This window comes from Lottia gigantea (genome assembly GCF_000327385.1).
Source record: "Lottia gigantea unplaced genomic scaffold LOTGIsca_13, whole genome shotgun sequence".
Taxonomy (NCBI): domain Eukaryota; kingdom Metazoa; phylum Mollusca; class Gastropoda; family Lottiidae; genus Lottia; species Lottia gigantea.
The window spans coordinates 2,186,974-2,208,405 of record NW_008707425.1 but is presented as its reverse complement, the minus strand read 5'-3'; the positions used below and the strand labels follow the sequence as shown (position 1 = coordinate 2,208,405).

Here is a 21,432-nt window from a genome sequence, read left to right as displayed (position 1 = left end):
TATTTTGTAGCAACTTTACGAATAAAAGGTACCCGATCCAGGAACATCCAACATGTGAACATTCGAATGTAATATATTTAATTTCATGCAAGATGTAGGAGAAACTAAGAATAATTCACGAATTCGTTTTAATGCTCATAGGTCGGATATCAAATTAAAGAAAGACAAGCCTGTTTCTAATCATTTCAACCTCGACGACCATTCACTAGACGATCTCACCCTAAACCCAATCTATAGGACTAAATATTCAGTTATTTTTTCTAATTTCAGATCAGAATAAGAACAGAGGAAAACCCATTATCAAGACCCTTAATCCTAATTTCTAAATAAAGTGTCTGCTCCACCCTAGGCCTGTACATTTGGGAGAATCAAACCCTCCCTTTCCCGAAAATTAATACATTTTACCTTGCTTGAAACTACTGGATTCATTCTACTAGCTGATATTGTAGACATAACACGTTTATCAAAACAGGCAAATGCGGAGGTCACACATGTAAATTATTAATCATTTCCGGAAATGCAAGAAAAATAGGTTAGCACGAAATTAGGTTACTTGACTATATAACTTTTTTTACCATATTTCCTTTATTTCACCTGAAGATGACGATATAGATTGTTGAAACGTAGTGTGTAATGAAACTAAGGAGTAGTAATCCATAAAATTGTGTCCGTTATTTAAAGGGAATCAAGTCTCATGATACCCAAAAATGAAAGAATGTAATCCAGTAAAATATATATAGTACAATCTACCAGGAAATTTTCAGGAGGTTCTGACGACGTTATCAATATTTTTAAGCTGATTCATTAACAAAAACACCTTGCCGCAGCCATTTTGACCAATCACGTGATTTATTTGAACAGAAGTGGCGCAAAATGTGCGTATTCCGAGAATAGCGCCATATTGACTTAAATCATACGGACTCGAGGCCTATCGCCGATACATCTCTACATGCCCTACTGTATCGCCAAGCATTGTACGAATTCGGATAGAAACAATCCACGAAAAGCACGACTTCATCTTTTACCAACTGGTAAGCGAAGAAAGCAATAGCCACTGCCGTGTTTGTAGTAAACATTTTAAATCTTTTGAAGACTACTCGGAGAGTATCGTCAAATATAACTTAGGCTTCCTTGTTGAACCAGTGCTAACTTCCGATGCTGTGCCTTCAATCTTTTTGGATTCTCCAACATCAAAAAGGCCTGTCGAAAAGTCACCATCTACGAGTGTGAAGCCTTGCCGAATCAGAAATGCAGCTCGAAGCAAACGAAAGGTATGTAAATCGTAAGCTAGCTAACCTTATTCGATCAGCCATATCCAGTATCGGACAGTCAGTTATTTGTTCACTTCGAATTCAATCTCAGAAACAATGGACAACTTTTAGAATGTAATTGCAGAACCAACCTTTTTATTTTTTTATAATTCATTCCTTCCATCATCCGTGATTGGAATCGGATACTTGAAACCCAAAAATCTATCAATTCTATATCCGCTTTCAAATCTTCTCTCAAAATCAATGACCATCAAACAGTACCATCATACTTTTATATAGGAACTTGAAAAAATCAAATACTGCATTGCCGTTTGCGTCTTACCTGTACGTAGTGATCTAAATGGCCATAAAGTCACGTTTCGAAACAGCCTGCATGCGTTTGTGGTCACTATTTTGAAGACCACCGAATATTATTTCAATAATTTAGTACTGTTTGTTATAAATTTATGTTCATAGTGAAGGCCTAAATTGAATAAACTAATTATAAGATTGGCAGCTAAAACAATAAATACCGGTATTGTGTCACACTTATGACTAATTGTCTCGGCAAGGCTTAGTTTGTGTGTAAATAGCAGGCCTATATCATTCTAGCACAATGACTTTATCGGTTAGTTTTGACTTCTCTCCATAATAGAGATTCATATTAAATATTACGTCTGCGACTCACGAGATAAAATAAAACAAATATATAACTATTACCCGGTAATTAAAAATGAAGCTGACATTGAAGAGATAGTGTACAAAGTTTACATCTGGGCTTAGTAGGGCCTTGGAATACGCAATAATACCCGACCGAACCCCAACCATTATCGGTTGGTTTTGCCATCTTCATTTGTCTTACAGGTTAATGTATTACAATAAGCCTCTCCCTATATGTTTGTGTATAATAACCGCTCCCTAGTAATTTTCCCTCCGCCATTTTATTCTAAGCCCCATTTGCTGAATTAAAGACACAACAAGTTCAGAAGCTTTAATATAGTTAAAATGTATTTGTTTAATGTCATGTTTATTTTCAATTTATAATGGTAACTGTGCAAACAGTTTATTTAAAGGAATGAAACCAGTTTCTGATTTGATTAGATTAGGTTTATTAGTCAAAATGTCATGATGTCATTATGTTGTGCTGATTCAATTAATAACAGGGCCTATTGGTTTTTGCTTATTTTCCAGAATAATTGTATAACTTGATGAGTTTTGAGATATGCACTTGATGATGATAAATGATATATTCAGTAAAATCTCCAAGAGTATTCAATCCTTTAATTCCGGGTCATCTTGCCACGGTTTACGTATTCAGCTGAAATTCAGTCATAATTTTTGCTCATGTTTATATGTAAATCTCATATTCCAATTCTCATAGAAATAATCGACAAAATTCGAAAAACCATCTAACTTGAGAAGAGAGGTCCTATTTGAAAGCCATCCCATAATGTTTTTTTTTATTATTTCAGGTTTTTCAGAAACTTGCTTTCTCCTCAAAGTAGCGAAGTAGTCCCAGCAACTGTGTCAAGCCCTGAACAAGATCTAATTGAAACAGTCGAATGTGAAACTGGTGTCGCTGAACCACCATTGTCTGTGCCAGTTAGGTTATAGGAACACAAAAATGAAGAGTTGCACTGTAGATGTTGCAAACATGCAAATCCAGTGTCAACAAATGGTAAGGCTAGATATATTATATCATGATAGTTTACAAGATTGTTTTCCTATAAAAAAAAATGAAAAAATTTCTCGCTACGCAACTGATTCCATTGTATTGAAAACATAAGCATTCACATGATGTTTGCAATAACAAGTTTGGTACTAGAATTTTTTCTAGAAAAAGAACAGATGTTGGAATGAAAATTGGAATTGTGTAAATCGATGCGATTAGTTTCTCCAATGAAGTTTAGAAAACTTCTTTACAATCTCTTTAAGGGAAATTTCATCACTGTTGATATTGAAAAGTTAAGTGAATTATGTCATAATTACTAACTACAAAATATTGAAAATCAAAAGACTCAAACATATTTAATATGAATTATTGCCCTTGCTCTTCAAAACACGTTTGACTTTTAGCTGTAAACACTCTACAAGGCGCAATTCTTTAGGGATTTTGAAAACCTGCTGAAATCATTTATTATCACCCATGGCGCAAAATATTTAGTATGTGTTATAGCCCTTGTTCTTCAAAACCCGTTCCATTTTTAGTTTGGACCCTATTATAGCCCTTGTTATTCATTAAGCATTTGAATAAGGTCATAAACACTTAAGGTAAATCTTTGAAGAAAGACAATTCCGTTAATTAAAACAATGCTATGGTTTTTCTGCTTAATGTTTTCTTTCCAACAAAGCTTCCAGTAGGCGTATATTATCTTGCCTGGCAAGCTATTTTACTCATTTCACCCAATTTCTCTTTGCAGATCTCCAATCCTGGAGCCATATGCCCTCCAATTATCCCACCAGAGATCGAATACGAAGATGATGCCGAGATTACTATGATTGATAAAAGTTTAGATATAGAAGATGCCAATGACTTAGATTTTGTTCCTGACACTGAAGTGAATCAGACAGTGAATATGATCAAGACCCATCTGATAAGCAACCACTTGCCACTGATTTTGAGGATATTGAATCTTTCAGTGTACCAGAAAATGCTGCAGATGAAAGAAAATTCCTTGTGTTTGAATCCTGTGTTGTAAATTTGTTTAGGAAATGCCAGAAAACAGGATGTGCGGCAGAGATTTTAGATTTCGGGGAAGGGAGGGTTTGATTCTCCCAAATGTACAGGCCTAGGGTGGAGCAGACACTTTATTTAGAAATTAGGATTAAGGGTCTTGATATTGGGTTTTCTTCTGTTCTTATTCTGATCTGAAATCAGAAAAAATAACTCGCCCAATGGGCGAGAAGTATACTATCTGTTATGTGCTGATTGTTTTTAGTTTACTATGAACAATATTATCATTTAAGTTCTTATTTTTTGAATATGCAACTATCATTTTCTGCTTATAGACATGGGGGAATTTCTCTTGAAGGCTCTTATAGTGGGCATGAACTATCTTGCTTGCTCGATTGCTGGTTGTATTAAACGGGACAACAAAGGGTGCTATGCCTACATTATGATGAATATTTAGTCCTATAGGTCTTGCTGTATTCAATGTCTCAATCCAATGGGCTTCCCTAGAATGACGGAATTTGGTAGTTTCATCTTCGGGCAAGTCAATTTCTATACGCTCAATTTGGATTAGGGCGAGATCGTCTATTGAATGGTCGTCGAGGTTGAAATGATTAGAAACAGGCTTGTCTTTCTTTAATTTGATGTCTGACCTATGAGCATTAAAGCGAGTTCGTAAATTATTCTTAGTTTCTCCTACATATTGTTTGGGGCATTTCTTGCATGAAATTAAATATATTACATTCGAATGTTCACATGTTACATGTTCCTGGATCGGGTACCTTTTATTCGTAGAGTTGCTTACAAAATAATGAGTTTCTGATATAAATGGACATGTTTTGCATCTACTGGACAAACACATGGAGCACTTCTTAAACCTGGAGGTACTTCGGCATAAAGTCTGTTTTTAGCTGCTATCTGTGCTAAGGTGGAATTTTTTATGTTTCGAAAAAATCGTTTAGAGTACCCACGCTCTTTCAGTTTTGAGAAAACAATCGTACAGGCTTGGTTGAAATCAGAAGATCTTGCACAAATTCGATGAAATCGTAAAACTTGTGACTTAATTATACCAGAAAAGGTATGTTTTGGGTGAAAGGAGCTCTTGTGCAAGAGTTGATGAGTATCAGTTTCTTTGAAATACACTTTAATATCCAGTTTATTTGTTTCTGCTATGGAATCTCCCTTAAAGACTGTGGTATCGAGAAAGTCTATGCTTTTGTCACTCACGTTTGCGGTTAGTTTGATAGAAGGATGGTGGTTGTTGAGAATTTCAAAGAATTCCCAAAACTGTTCGGTAGAATAAGTCCAAACCATAAAAATGTCATCCAAAAAGCGTCCGTAAAAAAGTGGGTCAAATGGACAGAGGGGCAACACCTCACGTTCCCACTCTGCCATGAAAAGGTTTGCGTATGAAGGGGCGAATCGCTTGCCCATTGCTGTCCCTAAAGTTTGTAAATATGTTTTACCATTAAATGTGAAATCGTTTCGACTAAGACAAATCTCTAAAAGCTGTAGAATTGCATCGTCGGGTCTGTTTGGATCTGGGTTTCTATTAAAAGCTTTACGAACTGTCGTTAAACCAGTAGTGTTATCGATATTGGTATACATAGAAGAAACGGCGATAGAAATTAAAATAGCATTAGAGGGAACTCGAAGATTTTTTATTTTATTGACAAAATCGGTTGTGTCTTTAAGGTAGGCGCGATGTTGACATGCTAGAGGTAGTAAGAAATGATCAATGTATTCTGACACTGCATATGACTCACTACCACAGTCAGATATAATCGGGCGGCCTTTAGGGATTTTATTCGAGATAAACAACTCCTTGGTTGGATTCTTATGGATTTTAGGCAAAGTATACAAATGTCTCTCGCGACAATCAGGTTTGGCAGACAGATAGTCATATTGTTTCTGTTTGAGATAACTAGTTTTGACTAAATCGGCAAGAATATTGTTAATCATGTTAGCAGTTTCTTTGAAAATTGGTTTCGGTAAAATGGCATAATGTTTAGGATTATTCAGTTGATTCTCTGCTTCTGAAACGTAATCCTCCCTATTCAGAATGACACAACAGGAACCTTTGTCACTCTTTTTAATAACAATGCTATCGTCTTTCTTAAGTAAGTTTAACGCTTCACGTTCCACTCGTGTGAGATTAGGCTTTTCGTGTGTTATGGAAAGGTTCACTGTTTGGCTATTCATACTCGCAAATGATTTCAATATTTCAGGATGGATGGCGGCCTGAGGGGGTGTCCACATGGATTTAGGAATAAACATTTATTTTAGAGTTTAAAAAGATGGTGGTAGGGTTTGGGCTGATAGCGAGCACAAAATGTACTGCTAGTTGCAAATATACTTGGTCATCACAACCTACTTTAGATAGAATGGGAGTTAGTAACCTGCTTTTGTCTGCAGCCACCTTGTTTTCAGGTAATACCTATGCCAGACTTCAAGATATTTCTGCATATCTGAAATTACCAATCCTTTGTCATTGCTAGTTCTACGCCCTTCAGAAGCGTTATCTTTTCCCAGTAATAAATGAAACATGGATGTGGTGTCAGTTAGGTGTTGTGAATGGGTTGAGCAGGGAGGACAAGGTTGTTCTATCTGGTGATGGCCGTTGTGACAGTCCGGGCCACTGTGCAAAGTATGGGACGTACACTCTCAGGATGTGGATTCAGTATATATACAGCCCTTGCCTCTCTCCATGAATGGTTACAGTCCATAAGTAACCACTTCTGGTGGTGTGCAGAGTCATGCCAAGGCAATGTAGATGCTCTTAAAGAGAAAAGGGAATCAATCCTTTATCACACTGCCAACTGGGAAGGATAAACAACTATTCTACTCTTGTGAGCACCCCCCCCCCCCTCCCCCACTAGAAGAAGATTGCAGATTAAAATCTTTGCTGACAGTAGGGTCACCGCGCCCATGATGCCCTCACTAAGATTGTCAAAAACCGTGACATCTTGTGCGATTTGAAGTATTGTGCACTGTATTGCCATACTGGAGATCTTGAAGTTTACCACTCTCTGGTGCTCAAGTTCGTCCATAAGAGACAACACTTTTCTTATGAACGTATGGTCAGCAGGAGCCAATTAGCTGCCATAGACCACAACAATTGTGTTTGTCGTCAACAGGCTACAACCCAATCAAACCAGCCTAGGTACAACATGGTTGTGCCCAAGTCATTCACTAACAAGAAGAAATGGAAGGCCCACGGATATCGTGAAGACATGATGAGGGATGAATACGCACAAATGAATTGGAAAAAGCTTACGAGGAGCTTCCTGGAGTCCGCCAGAACATGTCTTCAATTGAAAGGCCAGCAAAGAACGAAATCATCCAAGCAACACTTGCAAATTCTCGCTTTAGGAATAGACGCCCCAACAGTAGTAACAAATAATGGCAATTTCAAAGAAATAATTGTATTAATTAATTAGCTGAATTTATGGCGCTTGTAATCCGATTGTATAAATTCGTTAAATCGCGTGGTCATTTTTAAGGTAGGTAGAAATGACTAATCGTATAAAACGCTAATTGTAACCTTTGAACTTCACCACTTATCAATTGAATTGTCATCTTTGGAACTTGTGCACTGGATTGTGTTCGCTGAATCTAAATCTTTGGAACTTTTACACTGGATGTGTTCGCTGAATCGTAATCTTTGGAACTTCTACATGAGATCTTGTTCGCTGAATCATAATCTTTGGATTGTGTTGTACCTTGAATATTACGGAAATTAAATTCGACCACCTGACATTTTATGCATATTATTGCAAACACAAAACAACTACTCTTAATTCACAATTACTCTTAAACACTTAAAAACAATTCTACTAACATCGCATTGACAGTTTTTATTGAAAAGATAGACCTAAGTGTTTGTGAGAGATTACTTCTTTGATAGGTATATTATCTAAATTAAGAGTTGGTAAGTGTGGGGTTTCAGTGCCACTGTTTCAGTTTTCAGTGGGTTGAAGGAAACTAGCCATGTTTAGGCCCAGTTGTTAATTATTTCTAAGTCATTTTTCAAGACAGTCGTAGATGCTACCGGGTCCTCAATTCTTATATACAGACTCGTATCGTCAGCAAAGAGTCGGATATTTGATTTTATATTTTCTACAATGTCGTTAATACATATCAGAAAGAGTAAAGGACCAAGGACAGAGCCCTGCGGAACACCAGCAGGCACGGTTTTGACATCAGAGGAGACCCCATGTACAACTACACGCTGAGTTCTATCAGTAAGATAATTTTTAAACCAAGTTAGTAGGTCTCCTCTGATAACAGCAGCATTTAGCTCGAGTCCATCGTGCCAGACTCTGTCAAAAGCCTTGCTGATGTCGCAGAATACTGTCCTTGTATATTGACCCTGATCTATGGCTTGACAAAAAAGTGCGAGAGATCTAATAATTGGTAAGTTGTTGAATCGGAGAATGTATGTAACCGCTTTGCAGATTAGTAATAATGGTTGTTTTCTTCGGGAAAGTAAAGACATGCTTATAAATACACTTTTCGAGTGTTTTGATTACAATACTGAGAAGAGAGACTGATCAGTAATTTCCACATTCAGAAGGATCACCCTTTTTCAAGATAGCTGTTACATTTGCAGATTTCCAAAGATCAGGTATATGTTTGGGAGTAAGTGATAAATTGAAAAGGTTGCATAAGGGAATTGCTATTTCATTTGCAAGAGATTTGATTAGTTACCACTTATTTTGTCCGGACCAGTTGCTTTTGATGTGTCTAAATTTTGAAGCATATCCCTAACTTCCTGAGGTGTTAGAATAATGTGGTTGAGAGAGTTCGCGTTGTGTTCAAGGAGGGGAAGTTGTGCATTGTTAGAGTCTAAATGTGCTTGCTTCATAAAGAAATTGTTCAAACAGTTCGCCTTGTCCATTGGAGTAAAGGATGGGACACCATTATGAAGTAAGGGTGGTATGTCGTTTTTGGATTGTCGTTGCTTTTTCACATAAGAGTTGAGAAGATTCCACCAATCTTTAGAACCAAAGTTTTCATTTTCATTTATTTTGTTATCAATTTTCTCAAAATATTCTTTTTTGCATTTTCGAATCAGTTTGGTATACTGATTTCTTATAGTCCTAACATTTTTCCAATCATTTTCAGAATTCGATCTGACCGCTCTTCGATGAATCCTATTTTTCTTTCTGCTCATGTATCTGATAGTGTTGTTCATCCAATGTTTGTCTCTCGGTCTTGTAGTTACCTGTTTATGATCTATATGATGTGCGGCAATTGTTATCAACTCTTCTGTGAAAAGGGCAGTGGATATGTTAATGTTATCTTTGTCAACTATGGTATCCCATCTTTTACTCTGTACGTCATTTCGTAGTCTGTCAATGTTTCTGTTTAAAGATTCATAATTCCTAATGGTACGTTTATATGATATGCGTTGAGGATTTTTAAGTGTCAACCGACAATACACAGGGCAATGGTCACTGCAAATGTTGTCTAGGCATCCAGAATCTATAATCAGTGAAGAACAATTTGGGATAATAAGATCAATAAGAGTTCGAATATTTTTGGAAGTGTCAATTCGGGTAGGATCTTCTATTATTTGTTTCATGTCAAAAAGGTTTAATGCTGTATGAAGGAAGGTGTGATTTGGTTGGAGGAAATCAATGTTAAAATCGCCAAATATTAAAATTGTATCAATGCTATCTGAAGCAGCCTTTGTTATTGAATCAGAAATAGAGTTATCCACTTTACTGTTGTTATCGGGTCTGTAGAATGTTCCAATTAAAAATTTAGTTTTGTTAATTGCGGCCTCGATCCATATACCCTCTGTATTGTCGGTTTCAAGATCTAGTCTTCGTTTTACCAAAATATTATTGCGAATGAATAGTGCTTCCCCACCCCCTACTCTGTCCGTCTTGTCTTTCCTAATATGTGCAAGAAAACCTTTGATAGAAAGAGTGTTGGAAGAAATTGTTTTGTCAAGCCATGTTTCAGTTAGTAGAATAAAGAACTATAAGATCTCGCTTCTTTTGTTTTTTTGCTACTCCTTACATTCAGATGCACCATGGAAATGTTTGAAGGGCAAGGATTGGTTTCAATATCACCAGAAAGTACCAAGATAAGTTTTAAGACAGTTGACTGAAGAAAATAATTCTGAAAAGATATAAAGTTACTCTGTTCATTAGAATAAAAGTTAAAATGTATGTGTATGCTCGAGAGTAATAGTATGCAAACAGAATGATCAAAAAATACGTACATATATACAGTTTATAGTGCAAGTTTTGACGACTGATTGACACATTTGGTTTTGAGACATGGAGAATTAGGTTTATTACTAATTATTGGTTGGACATTTACTAAATTTGCTCTGATTTGTATTCAATATTCTACTATATTTAAGTATATTACACATATTTAAGCTGGAAATTTCTAACTAATATAAAATATCATTTCAACTTATTCTGATTTGTACTCCATATTCTAATATATAGAGGAATATTACTAATATATAGGTTGGAAGTTAATGACTAATATAAAATATCAATTTAATTGATTCTAATTCGTATTCTATATTCTAATTTATAGAAGTATATTACAAATATATAGGTTGCAAAATTCTGACAAATATAAAATATCATTTAAAGTTGAGATTAGTATTCTATATTCTAATATATAGATTGGTAGTTTCTGACTAATATAATACATCAATTCAATTTACTTTGATTAGTATTCTATATTCTAATATATAGAGGTATATTATTATTATATAAGTTGGAAATTTCTGACTAAAATAAAATATCATTTAAATTTACTTTGATTAGTATTCTATATTCTAATATATAGATTGGAAGTTACGAATATAAAATATAAATTCAATTTACTTTGATTAGTATTCTATATTCTAATATATAGAGGCATATCACTAATATATAGGTTGGAAGTATCGGATAATATAAAATGTCATTTCAATTTACTTTGATTAGTATTCTGTATTCTAATATATAGATTGGAAGTTTTTGACTAATATAAATTATCAATTCAATTTACTTTGATTTGTATTCTAATATATAGAGGTATATTCTACTATATAGATTGGAGTTTCTGACTTAAATAAAGTATCATTTCAATTTACTTTGATTAGTTTTCTATTCTATTAAATAAAAGTTTGTTATTAGATAAATAGACGTTTCAGTATCAATAACGTAAGAATAGAGTTTTCTATGAATTCCATTTTGTAGTACAATATCAAACCGTGACTTACTAGTTCAGACATATATGCCTAAAAGTTCAAAACTGATGTAAGAAAAATCCTTGAAGATGGTTGTCTTAGTTGTGTAGTGGGGTCATCATGCGTAGACAATGTTGTTGCTGAGGGAACAATGCTATATGCTTGGTTTGTGTTTGGATCACACTCCATCGGATTGTTAATGACGTTGGTAACATTACAGAATGTGCGAAGATTGCAACGGTTGCCTTTAGAAAATTGTTCGAGGTCATTTACTTTGTCAATCCTTGCACTTTTGTCATATGACAAGGGCCTTATGAAAATCTTACCATCATATGTCCAGCAATTCAGGATCTCTTTCCTTTTAAGGGCGTCTCTGGTTAATTTATAAAGATGGACTCCCTTCTTCGTTAGGGAAGTTTACATAGATTCTGCTTCTGTTGTCAGTATTAAACTTCTTAACGTTTCTTAAACCAGTGCTCTGTTCCTGTAACTAAGAAATCTGATGATAATATCGCGTGATCCAGAGGCTGATTTGGAACCCACACAGTGTGTTCTGTCGACATCTGAGGTTGGTGATCATCTGAGTTTAAGATATGATTGTTTATGATGTCCAAAGCTATTTTATCCGTGTTTTTTGCCGTTTTTCAACAATTCCAGATAATTTGAAGCAAGTTCGGCGAGAGTATTGCTCCAAATCATCAATCCGGTTCTCCAACAGTTCTATGCGGGTAGATACATCTTTAGATAGTTCGGGTTTTATCACGTTGATAATGCTCGTCATTATTACGTCACAATTGAGTATTTCTTCTATCAAAGTTTTCAGAGAATCGTCCTCTTGCATCATTGTATCCAGAACTCACTAATGCTAGAAGAATCTCCCTTTTTACGTTTAGGATTATTGTTACTGGCCATTTTGTAGAATATAATTGATACTGTAGATAAAACTTTTATAAATCTACTCACAGTTTGTACTTCGTTGGTGAACTAAAAATCACCCTCACACACAAAATGTTAAATTACAGCTGTATAATATGGCGAAAGATACAGGATAGTTATTGTCATTAATCCTTGCAAGTATTGCAATCCGTAGATATAAAATTAGAAGGTACAAATTGATCAAAAGCACATAATTTGAAAAACTTTCTCAAGAGATCTCACAGTGTTACTTCAGTCCGCCATCTTGCGCATCTTTCATTCTCACTAATGCCGTTCTCAATACAGCCTCTTCCAGAACTACAACTTTAAAATCCGTGTGCAATGATATGCAGTCCAAGTCGTCGGTAAAAAGTTTATTCTGTAGTTCCTCAAACTCATGGCAACAAAAGTTCATAACTGGACTGTCCATGGCAGCACAACCATCACAAATACAGCACACATTGACAGGTTGCTCAACACGGCTACCAAAGTCGATTTTATTGCCAAAGGGGTCGTCCCCAATCTCCTCTTCAGTGTCTTCACTCTCTTCCGATTCATTGTGGTTTTGACGAGCAGATTCAAATCTATATGGTTGAATTCCCCCCTTGGTTTGCTCCCTTTTGCTTAAAAGTTCTTCTTCTGACGACTCCGCCATTTTGTTGTCGGGTTTAATACACAGGCATCTGATTCTATCCTCGGGAATGGTCGACTATTCATCAATTGTATATGGAAAGCGATACTTCCGGCAACCGACTAGTGACCGTCTACGCTATTAATTACCTAAACGAGAATAGCGTGGCCGGTGACTCTAAACCGACCAACCCACCAATGTGATCTATACCCCTACATGTCACTAAAGGATTAAAGAGTATTTAATATGACTTATTACAGTTTTGCAAATGAATATTTTTTTTTTTTTTTTTTTTCGAATTTTACCTTTGATTGTTTTCTAAGAAGGAAACATGCCTCAAACTGTCTGTTGCTGTTTTTTAGTCAAAATATTGGACAATTATTTGTTAAATATAAATTGGTACCACTTTGACCAACCGGAATTGAGCTGTGGACAATGGCTCTTTTTCGATTTTTTCCAGTAATCAGCTTTAATACTGATCTGAATTTGCTTATACTGTACTGTTTATTACTTCTCGCTAATGACTACAAGATAGCAATTGAAAAAATCGACAATTTTGACTTTTGTCGCTGACATTTTTAGCTCCAATTTTAGAGTTTTTTAACCTTTTTTCTAACTTCTACAAGTCTATTTCGAACAATTTGAAAACTTACACAGGCATAGATACTTTTATTGCGAACGAAAATAAATTTTCGAAATTTCGATATCACTTCCGGTTTTGACGCTATTCGCTTCTAAAATATAAAATTCAACTTCCGGAATTTTGAAGATATTTCAAAAATTCTTTTTGCAATAAGTTACAAATGGCCATACAAAAAACTTAAAATCATAAAATCCGACCCCGATGTAACAGAGTAGCCGCCATATTGATATGTCAAACTTTTGTAAAATTCAAAATGGGGCCTCAGGGTATAAAGCGCTTTTCATAATTTTGGTATATCTGGATATCACATTAGATTGCGAAAAGAAATTTGGAAGCCGAATTTTGAATTTCGATTTTGCTTTTCTTTTATTTCCGGTTAAAGTTTTTCGGTAATGTCCAAAATTTCAAAGGGTCCTATTTTGTGACCTTGACCTTTGGTGACCTTGTGGCCTGAACAATATTTGTTGCCCTTGATGATATCTATCCAGTGATATACTCATTTGTGCTATGCAATGTTTACTTCCGGTTTTATAGCCGATTGAAATTTACGATTTTTTGGCTTCAAAGAGCTCTGACACGTGACCTAATTTACATACACCAAAAATTCTTATTGAATCTTACTAGTGTTCATCTGCCCTTTGTAATGATATATAACACTAGATATTTCAATCAAAATTGCGCTTTTTAATATTTCAAAATTTTGTACTTTCTTCTATAGTAACTGTGCGTAATTTTCTATAAATCGAAATGGGGCCTCAGAGTGTAATCCAATTGGTGTAAATTTGATATCTATGGTATCTACTATCGATTGCTAAATTATATTTGAGAACCGATTTTTGAATTTTGATTTTGCTCTTTATTTATTTCCGGTTGAAAAATATGAATACTTTGAAGGGTCGTTTATCGTGACCTAGACCTTTGGTGATCATGTGACCAGAACAATTTTGATAGCTCTCGACGAGATCTCCCCAATGGTATATTAACGTTTATTGTACGGTGTTTACTTCCGATTTTATCGCCATTTGAAACTGATGAATTTTATCTTGAAAAAGTCGGTTTTACCCTTGTAAGTTTTTTTGGGGTCTAAACGATAAAGGTAGTTTGCTTCCTTCAACTGTTTTTGAATACAATGTGAGTTGAAGTGATCTGTCGAACATGCTTTGCGTTTGGGCGATCTATATCCAGTTAATTATGATAGAAAATTATGTTTCTGTTACGATACTTTGCGGCACAGTTTTAAGCGTAAAATCAAAACTGTTACGCACTGCATCAGAACCTCGCGAAGCCTGTGGATCTAGTTGTCCTTGTTCTGTCCACGTCCTAGGCACTATTCTGAACAGACTTCAAAGAAACTTGGTTGAATCGCCCGAACCTTATTGAAAAGTAGTGAATCGAAACATATTTAATATGGGCTATTGCCCCTGTTCTTAAACCTGATTTAGACGTAACTTGTTGAAAATAGAAAAATAAGTTTGAATAAAGCAATGGTGGGCGTATTACGATGGGCCATCGCTATTTTTTTAAATATATTTGAGATGATTCTATGTGGTGCGTTCCAAATACGATTCGGGAAGAATGGCTTTATGTTATTTGGTGCATACGGGCCATTATTTTTCATCGAATATTGATTATGATTATTAGTGCTTGCTTTCGCTTAAAGGGGTCGAGAGTGGCCGTCTTATTCAAAGCGATTCGGTCCTATGATTTGTATCCTGACATGGACATTTGTCATGCACAAATATCCACGTTATTAATTTTAAAATTGTAAAATAAATTAAAACTATAAATATTCTTGTATTTTACAGGCATTGAATAATCCAAGACCATCAACATCGTTTAGTGCTGATATAACACCAATAATACTTGCTGGTCATCGTGATAATTATGAAATTATCAAATTATTATTAAGTTTGGGCTGTAGAATTACTAAACCTCATGATATACGCTGTAATTGTAAACAATGTGTAGCTGGAAATGATGACGATAGTTTACGTCATTCTAGATCCAGAATTAATTCTTATAAAGCATTGGCTAGCCCTTCTTTAATTTCTTTATCGAGTAAAGATCCCATACTTACTGCATTTGAACTATGTGCTGATTTACGTCGTTTAAGTAAATTGGAAAATGAATTCAAAATAGATTATGAGAAACTGAGTTTAAAGTGTCAAGAGTTTGCTGTTGACCTATTAGAACAAACCCGAGGTTCAAGTGAACTACATATTATACTGAATCATGATACTAATTCTACAGCAGACGAAAATTACACAGAACGACAGAGATTGGCAAGGTTAAAAGTGGCGATCAAATACAAACAAAAAAAGGTATGTTACTCCATGCACATCTTTCATATGTATGTTGGAAGGGGTTGTATGTGTGAGGGGAATTGCTTGTGTCAATGGACACATATCTGAATGCACAACTTAGGAGTGTGGTACTCAAATCAAGTCGACGGGAATCCTCGATTGAACCGATTTGTTTAAGATAGCTTGCCAGGCAATGTAACACTCCCACGACAGCAATTACAAGCTTGTGTAACATTGCATTTAAATATAAGATTTATCCGAAAGTATTCTTTGGATCACATTTGATTTCTATATTTCCAGGAGGGCAAATTTACAAATTTTAATTCATTATTCGATAATGACAAAATGTTACTAATTACTAGCTTGACAAAAAGTTTGTCTGCCATAGCATACCTGACCACAATGTTTGCGTTCGTTCTAGAGGTTCCAGTGCTTACCTGCTACTGAGAAATCGGAAAATAATTTTAATATTATTTTTATCTGAGAAAATGAAGTAGAATTAAAATTCAATCATAAACATAAAATACCAGATAGCGTGCCAGGCAAGGTAATATACATACATACGATATACAATATTTGTATGAAATATTCAAACTTTAGTCGTAAACTTCTTGCGAACTTTTCTTTTAAGTCAAATTTGGAAATAATTTTGTCTTCTAGAGTGTTGACAAGCTAAAATTGAGGCAATAACTGATATGAAATATTTCGATTCATCTGATATTCAATAAGCACTTAAAGCATATTTTATCTGCATCTATAAAGAATTGTTCATACTAGAGTGTTAACGTGCTAAAGAATTTCAAGAACAAGGTCAATAACAATTTTGGTGATAATTAACTTGAAGATTGTGTCTTCCAGTGTGTTTACGAGCATTGACGGACGGACATGGGTGACGACATTATACGCTCCACATTGCAATTCGTTCAGCTATAGCTATTTCGTAGTATTTCCGACTTTGCTAGTTCATCCTGTATTATTACAGGAAAAAATAAATCACACGACAACGTGCACACAGTAGGTAAAAGGTCGATACAATTAGAGTAAATGTAGCTACGTTTCGGGACTAATTCCTTTATCAAGCGAAAAAAAAAAAGCGAGGAAGGTGCAATCTTTACGAAGAACCACACTAAACTGACAAAAAATGTAACATTCAGCTTGTTTTAATGCGATTCATAGCTGTAGTCTCTAGATAGGTTTTAATAGAAGAAGTCTCATACGAGTGAATATTAGCAAGTTGTCGAGTGGCTTCTTGGATATAAGGATCTTACGCCAAACGACAACCCCTCCTCCCTTGTTAGCTCTCTTAATGACAATGTCTTCTCTATTCTTTATGAGCGTTACCATTCACGTTCATCTTTATTTAAATTAAATGTGGAATAGGATTAGGTTTTAAATTATTGTATTCCTTACATTGCAAAATATACAATTCTAGGGTAGGGAACTGGCCAGGTTTAGGTAAGAATAAAGATGAACTTTTTGGTAAATAATCAAAGGCACCAGAATCAGTTAATTGTGGAGAGCAGGTGAATCAGGAGTTGAATTGTTATGATCAGTTTCGGTGGGAGACGAGTATTGTTCCCTGGCGTACCAAAATGCCATGAGTCGAAGAACATGAAAATATTTCTCGACGCCGGAAGACTGTTGAAATTTATCAGGATAGCACTGCTAAGGAACAAACAACCACCAAGTAGAAACGAGAATATTCAACATGTTGACTAAAGAAAATGAAATAGCTTTTCTTCGTCGTAATACACTATGTAGCATGACTTAAACTGGAGAATCCACCAATACTATTAAAACCAGCAAGATATTTGGTTTCAAGAAGCTACCAGACTCTCAGACGAATAAAAATAATGTCTTCAGAGTGGCAATGAATCAAAATCAAGATCCTATCATCCATAAAGTTCAAGTAAGATTAAACAACGATAATTATCATAACCAACCTTTAACAATTAATCCAACCACAATGGATTATAATGAATTGTATAGAAACGATAAAAACATGTGTGAATTATTTGGAAATCCACCTCAGTTTGAATATGTAGATTTTGCACTTAATCATCCAATCTTCTGCTCTGATCTATCAGCTCACCAAGAAGATTTTTTGTAAAGACAGAGACGAAATAGATCTTTCCCTTTCCAACCTTTGATATTTGCTGGTCTTACCGCAGCGGGTGCAATAACTGGTGGTACAGCTGCCGCAGTAAAAGCTGCCAACAAAAATAAAACAGATTCAGTACAAGCGGCCGAAGAACGTAGACATAATTTAGTAAGGTTCAGGAGTGACAGATATATTAGGTATAGTTAAAGAAAAACAGTAAAACGATTTGGGGAAGAAAGCAAGAAAACTGTTAAACAATGATTAAACAGTATCATAGACAAAATCGACACAGAAGAAATAAAAGTCAAACATAAGGGTAACGGAATATTTCTAAAAAAAACATTCACACTGGAGAAGGATTATTTCTTTCAAAGTATAAAGGAGGAGTGATTTTTGGAACAAAATGAAATAATAAAAAATGGGAAAGAAATTCGAACATTCAGAAATATTTCTTAGTAACCCATTGCATATGTGTATATGCGGTAGTTCAGGTTCTGGGAAAACTCATCTCACTTTTAACATCATGACAACACCAAACCCTTAAGATTTCGATTCTCTATATAGCTACACAACAAAACACCAGAGCAATCATATTACCAATTCCTCAAAGCTTTAGAATATTTACCAAAGAAAGATGTTCAAGACATATTTCAATATTATGAAGACCACGAAGAAGAAGTGGAATAAAAGATATCATAGAGAACTTCATTAAAGCAAAGAATCCATCTTCCAATCCAACGGATATAAAAGTTTTTCTTGCGAAAAATGTTAATGATTTAGATTTGTCTAATATTGATAGCAATCGAAAGTACTTATTAATGTTTGACGACTGTGTAGCACAAAGAAATCAAGCTGTTCAACAAGAATTCTTCACGAAAGGAAGACATCACAACTGTCACTGCATATACCAATCCCAATCTTTTTATGGGATGGATTCTATGTTTATAAGAAAAAATGCAAATTGTTTTTATTATTTGAATGAAAGGACAAAGATTTATCTCAAATCATTCTGTCGATAAATCATGGAATGGACAGAGATACTTTTAAAAAGGTTTGTAAAGCTCAATGGAGAAACCCAGATGATCATGGATACATATTTCTTAATACTAGAAAAAGAGTGATAGATGTATTATGATCGACATATGTTAATTTTATTTTTCTAAAAATGGATAATTGGAATAATATTTTAAAAAGAAATAAAATAAAGTCACACGTTGAAAATAACAAATTACAACAACTTGGATTAACAGAAAATTTACAAACTCTATTTCAACCAATATTAAAAACTCAAGAGGATATTAAAAAGAAATTAGCTTTAGAATATAGATCCACGACTCGTATAGAACCCACGTCTCATAAAGATCACCCCGATCCAAAAACGAATGAATATAGTGGTATTATAATTAGGACATTAGATGATATAAATCGTCTTTTTTCAAAACCTGAACCAGATTTACCAAAGAGTATTACACCAATTATTGATGATGAGGGGTTATTGTTTAATGGATTTAGAATAATATTAAGTGGAAATTCCCCCGAATTTATAATCGATACAAAAGACTTTATATTTACATTAACAAAGGATTAATAGATTTAATGAATGACGGGGATGTTGGTATTGCCGATTACAAGGATTTAGTAGCATAATGTTATAGTGGCCTGGGGTAGTTTAAATAACCAGACAGGGTTCTTTTATGGTTTTATTATAGGTGCAAAACACCTGCAATACACAATTATAACAATTATAAAATATAACAAATACAAATAAAATACAAATCTTTACAATAAACGAAATTGCCAACTGTATATAATACAAAACCTAATGCATTAATATTTGAAATAAATAATTATGCAAAGTGATATACATTTATAATACATAGGTTGTAAATAACACCTTATTATTATAACCACACAACTTATTCCTGAAACAGGACATTAATTCAAATAAATAAAATTAAAACACTTATGTAATTGACTTCTATAAATGGTACTTATCTTTACAAATATAAAAATATGGTTACTTTATGAAAACTTACTATAATTACTAATAACATTCTTTAATTTTATGCATGAAACTTAAACTTATACTTATAAAACACTTTAACATACCTCTAAACTATATCCAATAGAATCCAGATTACCATATGAAATTCAAACACATCAATTTGGTGAAAGTACAAACTGACTTGACTATACAAAAGCTAGGTAACTAATGACTATGTATCCAGGTATCCCAATATCCCAAAAGAATGTAACAACAAGGTGATGAAAGATCACTGAACAGAGTTTATAGTAAGAGAGAAAATAGAAAGTGAGAACAAACTAGGAGATTAGTAATAAGTTTTTGCTGTAAAGATAAATCATTCATTAACATTAAAGTCGCATTTCTCATACTAAGAATAAGAAAGTCAGGACCCGAAACAAGAAGATCGAAAGAAGTTAAAATATATATAATAAAAGTTATTGAACAAGATGATGAATGTGAAGTTGAAGAATCAGATGATAAATATGAAGTTGACGAAGCAGATGATTATGCTGAAGACAATTCAATAACTCAAGAAATAGACGAATCGATAGTATCTGGACAAGGTATATCGTTATTATTCGACAACAAAGAAGAACTACTTAATAAGTTACATATAATATTAGTGACAATGAAGGAAGGTCATCGATCACACAGACAATATAATGAAGTAAATTGCATATTAAAAAGACTTCTCGAGAAAGGTATTTTAGATAAGAATGATTATAAAAACGTGATTAAAAATGTCAAAGAAAAACAATTCGTTATCACCTCATATAAATCAGAAATTAAATTGTCTCTAGATTAAGAGTATGAACTCGATCGCAATCAAGAATATGAATTGGGATTAAAGTATTTCTCTGTTTACAATTCCATTAGAAATATCAACGAAAATAATAAGCAAATAAAAATATCAACAGATAATGGATTTCGGGGAAGGGAGGGTTTGATTCTACAAATGCACAGGCCTAGGGTGGAGCAGACACTTTATTTAGAAATTAGGATTAAGGGTCTTGATATTGGGTTTTCTTCTGTTCTTATTCTGATCTGAAATTAGAAAAAATAACAAATAATAAGAAGTATAGTATCTGTTATGTACTGATTGTTTTTGGTTTACTATGAACAATATTATCATTTAAGTTCTTATTTTTTGAATATGCAACTATCATTTTCTGCTTATAGACATGGGGGAATTTCTCTTGAAGGCTCTTATAGTGGGTATGAACTATCTTGCTTGCTCGATTGCTGGTTGTATTAAACGGGACAACAAAGGGTGCTATGCCTACATTATGATGAATATTTAGTCCTATAGGTCTTGCTGTATTCAATGTCTCAATCCAATGGGCCTCCCTAGATTGACGGAATTTGGTAGTTTCATCTTCGGGCAAGTCAATTTCTATACGCTCAATTGGGATTAGGGTGAGATCGTCTATTGAATGGTCGTCGAGGTAGAAATGATTAGAAACAGGCTTGTCTTTCTTTAATTTGATGTCTGACCTATGAGCATTAAAGCGAGTTCGTAAATAATTCTTAGTTTCTCCTACATATTGTTTGGGGCATTTCTTGCATGAAATTAAATATATTACATTCGAATGTTCACATGTTCCTGGATCGGGTACCTTTTATTCGTAGAGTTGCTTACAAAATAATGAGTTTCTGATATAAAGGGACATGTTTTGCTACTGGAC

At 34.4% G+C, this 21,432-nt stretch overlaps 1 protein-coding gene across 1 annotated transcript in view; it reads left to right on the top strand.

Annotated features, from left to right (window-relative positions):
- LOTGIDRAFT_111513 (hypothetical protein) overlaps positions 1–21,432 on the top strand; it is a gene marked incomplete at both ends in the record, with an annotated part of 46,252 nt that overhangs the window by 22,573 nt on the left and 2,247 nt on the right. Inside the window, one exon of the mRNA XM_009048980.1 lies at positions 15,140–15,638. Coding sequence (XP_009047228.1) covers positions 15,140–15,638 — 499 coding nt within the window. The remainder of the gene's footprint in view (positions 1–15,139; positions 15,639–21,432) is intronic.